This window comes from Gallus gallus, chromosome 2 (assembly GCF_016699485.2).
Source record: "Gallus gallus isolate bGalGal1 chromosome 2, bGalGal1.mat.broiler.GRCg7b, whole genome shotgun sequence".
NCBI lineage: Eukaryota > Metazoa > Chordata > Aves > Galliformes > Phasianidae > Gallus > Gallus gallus.
Window position 1 is genome coordinate 14,689,151 of NC_052533.1, and position 12,906 is coordinate 14,702,056.

Sequence of the window (12,906 nt, forward strand, 5' to 3'; positions counted from 1 at the left end):
GAACCAGCAGTAGGCTCCTCCAGCCTCTGGAAATGTCTTTGTTACAGATGGCTCAGCTCCACCACCTCCAGCTCTGCTTGGACTCACTGTGAAGAAGAAATGCGTAAACCACAGTTTCACTTTTCCTCCCCCTCTCTGGGCTCTACGTACAGATTATGTTTATTCTGTAATCTCCCTTCTCTGTACAAAAAGCAAAGATGGAATTGCTGGATTACAGCTCCTTGCCTGTCCCCCACTACCTTCATCCCTTTGACACTATCAAATACAAGGAATTTGGCAGAGAAATGTCAAATACAAAGCTGTAGTCCTTCAGAATAAGCCCTTAGAGATCTGAAAATCTCCTTCACATTGAAGGCTTCTGCCAAGAATGTCATTTAGTAATACAACCAAGATAAAACAGCATTGGAAGAGGTAGAATTAATGCTTAAATTGACTAACTAATCTCCTCTGAGATAGACACCAAGGAAGAAATGTTTACCTGTTCCAACAGTTTAAACATCTGCTGCACAAAGAGGAGCTGACGTTATTACTTCTCATCAGATCCTGCACTACACCCTTGGTGCTCTTCAGGCTGGAACCCAAGTTAGAGACTTGTGCTCTTGTGCAGACCCAGGGGTAGCCAACTTTCATGTCTGCCATCCTTGTGGACTGTTTTAAGGCTTATGAGGCACTGACACCTTCGAGCACATTTACAGGAGCAAAACTTTGGCATGCTAAAATGATGAATTTACCTCAACTTGCTTTTTAAAATGCAAGCAGCAAAATAATAATAATTAAAAAAAAGTCATCTCTAAAAAAGGGTAATTCTTAAAAATACTAATTTAACTGGAAGCAAAGTAAAAGGTAAATTATACATCTGTTAATGCCAGAGAAAAACTAACACATAATTAGAATATTCTTTTTTCCCCATTGCCTCTGCAGGCAGAAGGATCTGATCTCCTATAAAAGCTACAAATAGAGGTGAGTATTTCAGTGGGTATCTGCCAAGGCTCGTGTAAGAAAAGTTAAAAATATACATCTATTTTTTATATATATATATATAAATAATCCCTGCACTAAACTGCTAAAAATACTTCTCAAACATTTACACACGTTTTGTCTTCTGGTATTCTCTGGGCTAAAACATTCTTATACGGTTCAGAACAAAAATTTTAGAGCCATCTGACAGATAAATGCAGCTTTACAGTCCACAGAACACGGAAAAAGACCTAAATTGCTCGATCCTGAGAGGGAAACAGAGGCAATGAGTAGAGCTATTTTTAAAACTGATTTCCTTGGTAAAGAATGATGCATTTCTGGAGACTAAAATACAACACCCGAAACACCCTTGAAGTGAGGAACCTCCTCTTCCCCCCAGCCCTCACTGTGCTCCCCGTTAGCAGCTGATCTGCAGCACGAGTGGATGGAAAGGCAGCACCAGGAACTTTCACCTGTTGTGTCCCAGTAACATTTAACAATAAGGGAATGGAAAGTTGGAGGAAGCTTTCTTCAGAATTCTCCAGGTGTCAACACACAACAGTTACCCAACACAACGGTATCCGTTATGGATACAGAATCTCTCAGACAGGACAAAATAGCTACTGAAAAATTTTGTTTTTATGAGAGTTCTCACAGCTGCTTGTAGCTGTGCCCAAGGTTAATGCATCGTAACTAAAAAAGATTCACCTCACACACGAACCAACCAGCAATGGGACCTTCCATTCATAGCAGAATGAACTCATCCTCCAAGCAAAACCACAAGAATAAGAACACAAAATGCCTTAAGGAGGGCTGAATGAGTGGCATGCACAGGCTGGAATAAACCCACTTGCATTTCAACCTGACGAAGCCTCAGACAAGCGGCCCAGGCGGCCACACGCACACTCTGCAAAGGACATACGACTTACTTCAGAATCCTGCAAAAATCCACTTGCTGCCCTTACGCAAAGGAGGAAAGAAAGAAGGTACAGACGCAGCAGAAGGGGTCAGCCTGCTCAAAATACTTACTGATAACTCCTGCAGCGCTCGTGAGCCAAGAATTTCATGATTCTTGTTTTAGAGAAGTTTCTCACTTCAGCTAAGGTTCCTTTCCAAAGGACTAAATGCTCACCGCTAATAAAACGGAAAAGTGACTTCACAAAGTTACCAGATATCAACATGCAAGGCTGGCGAGTACATGTGCAGTCAAGATGATTCAGATAAGTCAGATAAATTTAGAACAACGCTTTCCTAAAAGCATGCGTTCACCCGATGCAGTGCACACGCAGGAGCTATATCCCAAGCACTGATTCCAAACATCAGAACCGCAAATTTATTAGTGAAAATCTCCTTTTAAGAGTTCGCTGCCATCTGAAGTCCTCGACAATGTTACTCCTCGGTCTGCCTTTAGTACTTCCATCCATCACTGGATTTATCCACATAAAAAGCTATAGGCTCTCTAACCTCGGAGGACTAAGCCAAATGCAGTGTGGCAACTTCGCATAGGACCGGCCTTTTATGGTTGGAACAGTAGAGCTTTGATACAGCTAATCTACCATAAATAGCTCTTGAAACTCAGAAGGATCAAATCAGCTGTTCCAACAGTCCCAGCCTGTAGCTGCTTCAAATCCAATTATACTGTCAGCTCTGTCTTGCAGCTTTCCTTTTTATTCCCCCCATCCCCAACTTTTAAAGTCCCTCTCCTACAAGAAATTAAATGCTGCAGGGACAAATGCGACAGAATAAAATGTGTTTCATAAGGACAGAAACAAACAAGCATGTATTTTTACAGTTCTCTTCGGGAGAAAAGGATTTGCTATGTTAAAAACATCTGAAGCATTTGATGCCAGTAATTTTTTTTAAATCAGCCCCGATGTGTAATGCAAACATACAATCTGAAATAAGCAAACAGTCCCAAGAGCAGTTGGCTCAGCCTTAAAAGGTGGGTAAAAATAAGCAGATAAAACTTCATGGCGTGCTATCCATGGCCCAGATTAAGGTACTGAATTGCTTGCATATTTTTATCGTAGCTTAAACACAACTGTGAAGCACTAGGACTCACTGCTAAACCCTTATATTACAGTGTTTCCTTTCTAGCATTTTGAACCATTTTCCCACCAAGAAGCTCAGGACTACAATTTCAGAACTCTTCAGTACCTGGGAGCTTCCAAAATGAGTTCTTGCTAACAATGTAAGTCAACAGAACCATGAAAAGCACCCCGAGGGCTGCCAGAGCCCTGCGACCCTGAGCGCTCAGTGCAGTGGCACTGTGCTGAAAGGAGATCCCCTTTGGATCCGGGGAGCGCAGATGAGCAGCGGTATCTTTCTGGTTCACTTCACGGTGCAAAGCAGCAGCACACAAGTACATAAACAACAGATATATTTTTAACTGTGTATTATTAACGTCTCCCCAGTCTTTCCAAAACAAAGAGTTAAATTACTCCAATACAGTGAAGGAACTCCAGGACTCCGACAGGGATGATGTGCCCTGTGCACAAAGTCTGAATCTGTTCTCTGCTGGGAGCACTGTCAGCCTGCACATTGCCTCCTGTAATACCAGGTGCAACATCTAGCACAGACATTGGTTCTCCTTGCACAAAGCAGAGGGAAGAGCATTACTAACTCCCAGTGCTCAAACTGCGTTAGGAAGGGCCCGAAATTTGGCTCCCCTACAAGCTAATCAAAGTGACAAAATAAAACATAAAAAATAAGCCCACCGTGGAAAATTCTGCACCCCTTTGTCAGCTGTATGCTACCTCACTCCTCTCTGAGCTTCTGTTCATTTTATCATCTCATCATCTCAATTAAAGGGCCTGGGCTTTGCAAAGTATGCAACATACATCAAACACAGGAGTCACTGCCTTCAACTGTGTCTGCAGTGACAGTGGATGACAAAGTAACATCAATTAAGTGTGGGTGGGTTAAATGAAGAGGTTTGTCATTTCCTTCAAACAGTGCACGGAGAGCCCAGCTGTGTCACTTTCTGCAAGTCTCAGAAAAGTCAGAGTTGGAAGAGGGCACAGAGTTTCCCTTTAGGCCCTAGCAAGTGCCCAAACAAATTAATCCAGACGTACAGGGGACAGAGAGCTTTTCATTAGCATGGAGTAAACTGAGCATGTGACAAGTAGATTAAACAGACCTGCAAGATGTGCCTGAATAAGTTCATCACTTTGATTGCTGCTTGTAGGACTTGTCACATTGTGCTGCTTCTGCACACTGGTGGAAAAGTAGCTGAACCAATTGCTGACAAAAGTTCAACAGAGCTCTTAGAATGCAGCAAGCATGCTTGCAACTGGTACGAGAAAGAGCAGTCGTCAGCATGCTGCCAGAGCACAAGTGCTGGCGCTTTATGCCCTACCCATGACCATTTAACATCTTAGAACTTTTTTTGCTGAGGAATTTGAAGGATGCGGGCTATGATATGGAAACACAGCCCCCTCCTCGAGGAGCACAGCTGGGATTCCTTGTTTCTTTTAGGCATACCACCCTACATCTTACTGCTGGCATTCATCCTCCCTGTCACACAGGGTATTATGTTAAAGATTTCACTTCCACGGTAAATTAAAAAAAAAAAAATTAAAAATGCTGCATGTGCTCTTTTCACACATACTTCCTTAGCTATAAACACAAAAAACAGAACTGATTGTCGTGGGAATGCAGCACTTTCTTCCCCTTCCTCCCCAGCATGAGATTTCTGTAAGCACAAAGTAGAGCAAGCTACAGCCAACACATTAGTTTGTCTCTAGCTCTTTACTGAAAGTGTAAAATCTGACTTGTATCATACCAAAATGATACTACTTCTCAGGCCATAGGCTTTGTCTCAATGAAGACAGACGTACGAATGAATAAACACAACTTTGGTACCATGGTCTTGCACTGCAAGAGAGTTTATGTGCTTCTGTGAATAACAGTCCAGAAAAACCACACAGTAGAGTGCACACAGCTTAAAGTAGGCATGTCTTTATTTAACATTCAGCTTCCTAATTTACAGCTATCTTTTCTGCAGCCGGAGACAGGAGGGAAAGGCAAAACTTCCCAGAAAAATCAAAGACAAATTTAATTACAAGCGACTTACCAGCATCCATTGTTAGAATCATGACCCCACTTCTGTGTCCCAGGAAGCAGGAAGCCTTACCCATCCAGTGCATGCGAATGACTCAGAAGGACTGCATGGCTTTGTTTCAGCTTATATCTTCCAGCTCATTCACCCCTCCTCCCCCATGTGGGATAAAAGTGATGCCTGTGCCTGACCACCCCCATTGGCTCAGTTCAGAAGCCACTCATTCAGCACATTCAAATTACTGTGAGAGCCTAAGATGACCCACAGAGAAATTCTTATTTATCTTTTTTCAACCCAACCCACTTTCTGCTCTTCTGAGAGAACAAGCCATTCATTGTTTCACTATCAGACACATGCCGCAGTTGGCGTGATTGTCACGGGGCCAAACAATTGCCTGTGCTCTGAACTGGGAGAGGTGGGCAGCAGGGAGGCATCCCCCAGACCCAGTTCCGTGGCGCTGGCTGGCTGTGGAAGTAAGGACATATGTTTTATGCCACAGCCTAAGCCCTCCAGCCCAGCTTCTCTTCAATGCAAATTACATACACCCCCAGACTGGGGATCTTTGGTTTGTCAGGGAGATATACTCATCCATTTTATTTTTAAATAGGAGGATAGCTGTCTTACTGAAGAAGCACACCCAAACTCTGTAGGTTAAACTCTGCAGTAAGGAAAGGTTTTTTTTATGTTTGTTTTTTTGTTTTCTGTTGTTTTTGGTTTTTTTTAATCTGCAGGGTTTCTTAAATATAATAGCTGGTATGAGCTAGGCTCTGCCCAAAGAATTTGGAAAGCTGTTACAATCTATTTGTGAACCAACACCCCGGTGAGATAATAGTCTTAAAAAACCAAACCATATCACAACGTGTGATTCTATCTGATTAAGAGACATCTCCGTTAACTTTGATCATACAGTAAGAGTGACTAAAAAACATGCACTTGGAAGGAGAGAAAGTGGAGGACATTTGCCTCTTTCTGTGCCACACAATCCTCAAGAACTTACTGTGCAGCTCTGAAAGGCAAGCTCCTGCATCTCACAGTGAGAGGTGATGACAGACGTGGTATCTGCACTTAGAGATTCAACAAACACAGTGAATGAAACACTGGTGTTCTTCATCTTTTGATAAGAACTACCTTTTCCAAATAAAGCATGGACATATTAGGCTGCCATTTCACCACATTAGTCACCACTAGATAACCTAAGATTCATAACTGTGATACAACCACAAGTGTATTTTGGAAGTGTTGCTTGTGCCTGTTGAAATAAACAGAGCTCCCTCTCCTCCCCTCCTGTTTTTAGAATAGGTATCAGTTGCAAGTCTCACACACTAACGTGCAAAGCAGTAGAGAATGTAGAATCCACAATTCAAAGGAATTGGCAAAAGCATGATAATTGAGTCATTACTTCTCAGGTTTCTTGACCTTCCCTTGCTTTGCACAGCCCCACACCAACAGCCTTGAGTCATCACAGTCTGGGGGAAACAAAATATTCCTAAACACAAAGATTTCTGATGTTTTCAGTGGGACACTGCAAGAAAAGTTTTGGAAAGTCATGGGTAATTCAGATCCTAGAAAACAAACCCAAAACCTTTGCTTCTTGATATCTATTCACTGAATTTCTCAGGTAGACAGATTGCTCCTCAAAAACCTTCTACAGGATTTCTGTTTTCAGAAGGAATGTAAGATTACTGAACCAGTGGTTCCATCCAAAGTTTACAGCTCTGAAATTGTTCTTTTGTTGATCATAATCAGTAACAAAGGATACATGACAGCAATCCGTGCCATGTGCAGAGAGACGTGTGCTGAACTTTTGGGAATGACATAAGGCATAGCTTCCTTTCTTACCAATAATGATTAATTTGAAGAGGGGTGCAGCAGTGTGGAAGATGCTTTCACACTTTCCACCTACTCCATCTTTCTTCACCTGGCAACATTCCTGTTAAAACATCACCGTGATCTGGACAAACCAACAAAAAAATCAAAAGTTTTGAGTATTGCACTTCAAACACTGCAATCCCAAAGCCTGAGAGAAGATAACCAAAAACCAAAGACCGGTTCTTACCTACAAAGTACAAAGCAAACAGTGAGAGCCCCCACACTTTGCACCTAGACACCAGGTTAACCCAATGCTAACACAGCCATCTTTGGGCAAGGCAAGCATGAAAATACTCTAGTCACAACAGGTACCACGCCAAGTGCACACATTTCAACAAACCACTCTCAAGAGGATTAGATTTTCTGTATGCTTGGTTTTTGCAAGAAGCCCAGTGCTACTGTTCTGCAGCAGTAAAACACCAAAGTTCAGACAAAATATTCTTAAAAAAAGAAGTTTTCCATCAGTAAGGAATTGTGAAATACTGCCTGGTATTATTGCTTAAACAGCCTACTTCTGCTTACTTTCAGAAAGCACACAGTTAAGAAATGTGATGTGAATATGCTTGCATTAATATTTTCCGGGGAAGTTTTACACAATTACTTGCATTCAGAGTTGTCAAGATTCAATTCATTTTTCATGACCATGCATATCTAACCTTTTGGGAATCGTGGTCAAGTTCCACTTTTCTATTGCAAACATTTCCAACTGAGTGTACACACTGTCCTCAGACCTCCTTTATTCCAGCCTTTACTCAAACTTCCACTCTATACAGCATGTACTCACTGCCTTCAGAAGCTATGGTAAGGTGCAAGAAAAGAGTTCTCACATCATTTTGGAGTAACATCTAAAAGTGCACCCAACGTACATCTGAGAAAAAACAGAGGCTACCTGTTGTGAGAGGAATAGTGGGACCACAGCTCCTACAAGCCATTATAGCCATAATTATATATCAGTTCTGTTTTAGAAAGCTTAAGAAATCATGAAAGGATTTTCTATCCATTATTTTGTTGATACAAAACAGTGAGATCCTCCTGATCATCTCCAAGAAATTGTGTCTCTTTACTCACAGAGCAAGTCTAATCCAATCTCTCAAAGAGCAAGTCTAATCTCATGCTCTACACCAGTTGTGGGAGCCGCCTTTACGGAAGTAGCAAGACCTGACACACACACACACACACACACACAAGTCCCTTTTGTTCTTCATTTGTGTGGGGAAATGCTTTCCAGTTTTCTACAGGAAATACAACCATAGCACATATGAATGATCTGGCTGGATTAAACACCACTTCAAGCTTTCAAATAACAGAGAGCTGAAATGTTTTTAAAATGATACATATCAATAGCTTTATACTTCCAGAGTGTTTTGCAAACAAAAGGCATTTTCTTTGTTGGTTTTTATCTGCATACCCTGAATGTCTGTCCTCTATGACAGATAGATTAGGTGCTACAAGCGAAGAACTCATTTGTCTTCAGTAAAAGGGAAATGACAGATGAAGGTGAAGGAGAAAGATTCTCTCACTCCACAGTTTGTTTTCAAACAATGCCAGCAAAGGGAACCGTGGGCCTATTTATAATTTTAGCTTTCAGAAAAGAAACATTTCCTTAGTATTGCAAAGCAGGGATGACACCAAAGCATAGTGCTGAGCACAACTAAATGAGGCTGGCAACAAAGTACTCTGTTAGTCACTTTCATAGAGCAGACCTTTAATGCCTTAACACCATATATCGAAGTCACACAGCTGCAGCCTGCTCTGTGATGACTGGAGAACTTGTACCACATCTCAATCATTACAGAAGAATCTAGAAAGTTATTTAGATTCAAGAAAACAACATAAAGACATAAAAACAACATAAAACTCCACGTGTCAGGACCAGATTCAAGCATCTTAGTAGCCAAGAACCAAAATAACTGAATTAAGTTGCAAATGTATCACAAAACTGTAGGAGTTGGAAGGGACCTCCAGAGATCATCAAGTCCAAATCCCCTGCTAAAGCAGGTTCCCTACAGTGTACAACATAAAGAGCAGACTACAGATCTGTAACTACAATGTTAGATTTGATATAAATGCCATTAGAATTGTTTAAATTATTTTAACACACAATTGGAAGAGGGAACGATGGGAGGGCTGGAAGAAGGGATCCACCTCAGCTGCCTGCTGCCTATTCATTGAGGTAAAGTTTTGGAAACACCTATTGTCACTTTCACATTGAATTACATTTCACCTTAAAGTAGCAGCAGCATTTACAGGGTATTTAAATACCATTTGTCTTTCCTGAAGGTCATAAAGGCTACTCAGGGATCTGAACTGTTACACCGCTGCATTTTATTTATGCTATACCTAACACAAGTATTAGGAGGCATATGTGAATTCTTCTTTAAATGTTTGGTACAAACTCTAGGAAAAAATAAAAAAATTAAAAACCAATCACCACTACCACCATCAACAAAAAAGCCACAGGTCACGGTTCAGATTAGCACACTTTTTTCAGCACAGACTTACCTTAAATCCCAGTCATCCAGGCCCTACTCTCCAGGTAGATCTGTATCACCATGACCAAGGCAGTCCTCCTCCTACAAGAAATAAACACAAGAAAGTGTGGGTAAGAACCCCAGATGTACATCCAAGGGTATGAAAACAACTCTAGAATTCCTAGGCAGTTGCACAATGGGCTAAATACAGGAATGAGAGTTTATATTGTTACCTCATTCATTCATATGGGCAAGATCATCAGCACAAGCAACAGCACTTTTCAAAGTTTATCTATTGACGTACTGCAGCTATGTTCATATGGAAAGAGAGGTTTTGCACGCTTACCAGGAACTCTGAGGAACCTGACCCCTCAGTTAAAGTCTGAGCCTTTAACACAAGACACATTCTTGAACCACCAATATCTCTAGAAACTGAGCTTTCATTTCACCACCTCACAGAAAGCAGTCTGTGTTACATCTTTCAGTAAGGTCAAGCGGCACAGAAAACAGCACGAAGATCCCATCATCTACCACAAGACTGTTATCCTTACAGTCTTCAATTTTAACATCAGCAGATGCAACTGGAACAGCCAGTTCTCCTCCCAGAGCCATGGTGACCGGGATACAGACCTGCAGCCTCTGCCAGAGGAGAGCGCCGGCCCAGTCAGCAGGCCTGGCCTGCCTGCAGTGCTCGCCACAGGGCCTGCCTCCTGGTCCCCGCATCTTCAACCACAGCTGCTTGTGTTTGCTTTGATAAACATAAACCATCTCCAGCTCTGCCTGTAATGCAAACTGCTGTCCTGCCTGGTGACTTTGCCCATGTGGAAATTTGCATTGATGCAGCATCCAAGTTAAGTTGTTTCAAACTAGTTGAATTATCCTGGCACTGAACTGTGCTTAAGGATGCCAACCCTTGAACTCATTAAAAACCCACAACAATCAACTGTTCCACACTTGCTACTCTATTTTCTACCACAAAAGTGGCAGTTTCTTCCCAAAGAGAAGATCCCTCTAACACAAACACCTGACCTCCTTGAGACAGCACCTGCTGCTGAACAGACTGTCTCCCTTCCTGTAGCAACGGATCAAAAAAACATATTTTTACTCCTGTGGGGTGAGGCTCAGCTCGTCTGCATGTTTTTCTTAGCTGGCAAATACACTGCTCAAGTCCTTCACTCCCACAGTCACTACATCAAACTTTCTGTTTTAATCAAGTAAGAGGCACAAAATGAAGCCATGATACTCCGAGCAACCAGAGCAACAACTGCTCGGAGCAGTCAGATCACTGCTCTGCGTCCACTGCAGCTGCTGAACGTGTCAGACACTAATAACAGCATCTAGAGAAGAGGTCAAAGCAAAAATAATTCACTGAAAAGGAAGAAAGACAGACAAGACAGGAATTTTGCTTGAGTTCAGAAAAATTCTCATTTTCAAAAGCAAACAAAAGCCCCAGTATAGGCTACTTCAGAGTCCATAGGAACAAGAAAGGGAGCAATTCAACTTGCTCCAAATGTTATGCAGCTGTTAACACATTTTAATTAACTTCCTTTTCACCATCAACTCACATTTGCACTCTTATTTTGTAATAAACTACTCAAAAATTCCTTGAATATGGCAAACCACATGCTATTCCCACTTCCAACATTCCAAGGAACACTCATTTGAAGTGAATGAATGATCTTCTCAGTTTGTCTGAGAAGTGTCTGGCAGGTCACTTGAACCATGTATCTGACAGCTCACACATTGTGAGAGCTTAGAACAAAAGCAGGAAAAGGCACTCCAAATACTAATTTTGCCTTTTTGATGTATTCCACTTTGTTACATAACAGATGGCTCCTGGGATCACATAGTGTGTTATAAAAGGAAGACAAACACCAAAATACTATTTGGCTGCTTGATATTGTGATTCAGAAAGAGAGGCTAGGGTGTAACTGCTTCCACTCAGCCACAAAGATGCATCATTTTTGACTGAAAAAAGAGTCAAACTTCCATTTTTTCTAGACGAAGATTGTCTTGGATGTGGAACATCAGTACATCGCTATCTGCACTGATTTGTCACTTGAAAGTCAAACCAGGAAAGCCTGTCACTTGGTGCGCAGCAGACAGAGCTATAGCAGCTTTGTGAGAGTCTGCACCAACTTTGGTGCAGGGTGGGTTGTATGCAGGGTGGCCACACAACAGATTAGCTACTTCTTTAAAGAGTCCTGTAGTTCTGCAGCTCTTACACAGAGAAAAACTTGGAAGCATTTCACTTAAATAAATTAAGGTAAGAAATATCAGCTGACTATCTGAAGCAGAAGTCTGGAAGCCTATCAGTAAGCTAGGATCACCTTACAAATGTAGCACCCAAATCCCCAATGTTCATTTTAAGATGCACGTTTCACGTGTTAAAGTTGCATTTTCTCTTTTTCAGTAGGTTCTGTATATTTTTTATAAGGAAGAAATGATTCTAGCAAGTTGAAGACAGGTGACTTGAATCACCACCTATTTTATGAGCCAAACTTCAATATTAAGTTTTCTACAATAAAAACATCACGGAAGTGTTATGTCTAGGAAGGAAACACGTACCTGGCATTGGGAAATAGGTTTTGCTAGCCAATTTAGTTTGCTTCAATCATCTCTTTCTATTGGATATTATTTTTTTTGTGCATTCACTCCTCTGTCTATTTATGGGTATTTAGTGTTGCTTTGTATTTTGCTTTCGTAAGCAACTATCTGGTTAAAGAAGCAAGCATTTTTTAAGTAGACATTCAGCTTGCTCCTATCTTCATAAAAATTTAGAAGCTCACCAGGGTACACAGTATGAAAGTGACCTTGAGGGATGATTGTGCGGCCCATCCACAACAACTGTGTTTCTGTCATTCTTGCATTACATTCCAATCAACAAGACTGCAAGAGAGAGCTGTGCCTCAGAATTACTTCATGTGTCCTTTCCAAATAGGAAAGGGAGCCCAGCAGTAAGTAAAGTCATACAGAACAGTGTGGGTTGCTTTCAAACATTCATTGCAGCAAGTCAAAAGAGTTTTGGTTACTGTATTGAAGATTTCTTCTCATTTCAAGAGGCAAAATGAAGTGGTATCCACACAAAGCCTCTTAATAGCAAGAACAGTGCCGTAAGTCACTGGAGCACAAGTTAATTTTTTACATATATAAATCATCTCCAATCAGCAGGATGCTCTTTCAGCTAATTTCTCTTCCATTTGACCTAAGATAGCACTGTTGTGGTTTGTCCATCTGTTTCAGTCCCCCTGCCCCATGACGTTTTCAGAAGCAATCTGCTTTTGCACATTCCAGATGTTAAAAGTGATCACTTTTCCTCAGTACTGAGGACGACCTGCTAAGGAGCCAGCCTCTGCAAGTCTCATGGTAGAATCATGCATGACTGCTTCCCTCAACACCCTGGAGTGAAACCATCCACCTGAAAGGTATCATCTGGCACCCTGGAGAGCTACACAAAGCATAATAGGTGCAGACGCAATTCTCTCACCACATCAGTAATAAGTTTATACAGAGCGTGAGATAAAGATGACTCCTAGAGCAAGAAATGCA

General features: G+C 41.5%; 1 protein-coding gene across 30 annotated transcripts in view; it reads right to left on the reverse strand.

Moving 5' to 3' along the window:
• SVIL (supervillin) overlaps positions 1-12,906 on the reverse strand; it is a 134,132-nt gene that overhangs the window by 98,482 nt on the left and 22,744 nt on the right. For 22 of the 30 annotated variants that reach the window (XM_046932044.1, XM_046932058.1, XM_025148355.3 and 19 more), the window contains exon 1: positions 5,033-5,116. Coding sequence is in view for 20 of the 30 variants with exons in the window: in XM_025148355.3 (XP_025004123.2) it covers positions 5,033-5,105 (73 nt within the window). In the remaining 10 variants the exon portion in view is untranslated. Of the gene's footprint in view, positions 1-1,886; positions 5,117-6,856; positions 6,969-9,388; positions 9,460-12,906 lie in introns of those variants that run through there. The other 8 variants (XM_040694025.2, XM_046932047.1, XM_040694017.2 and 5 more) reach the window with 4 other exon arrangements.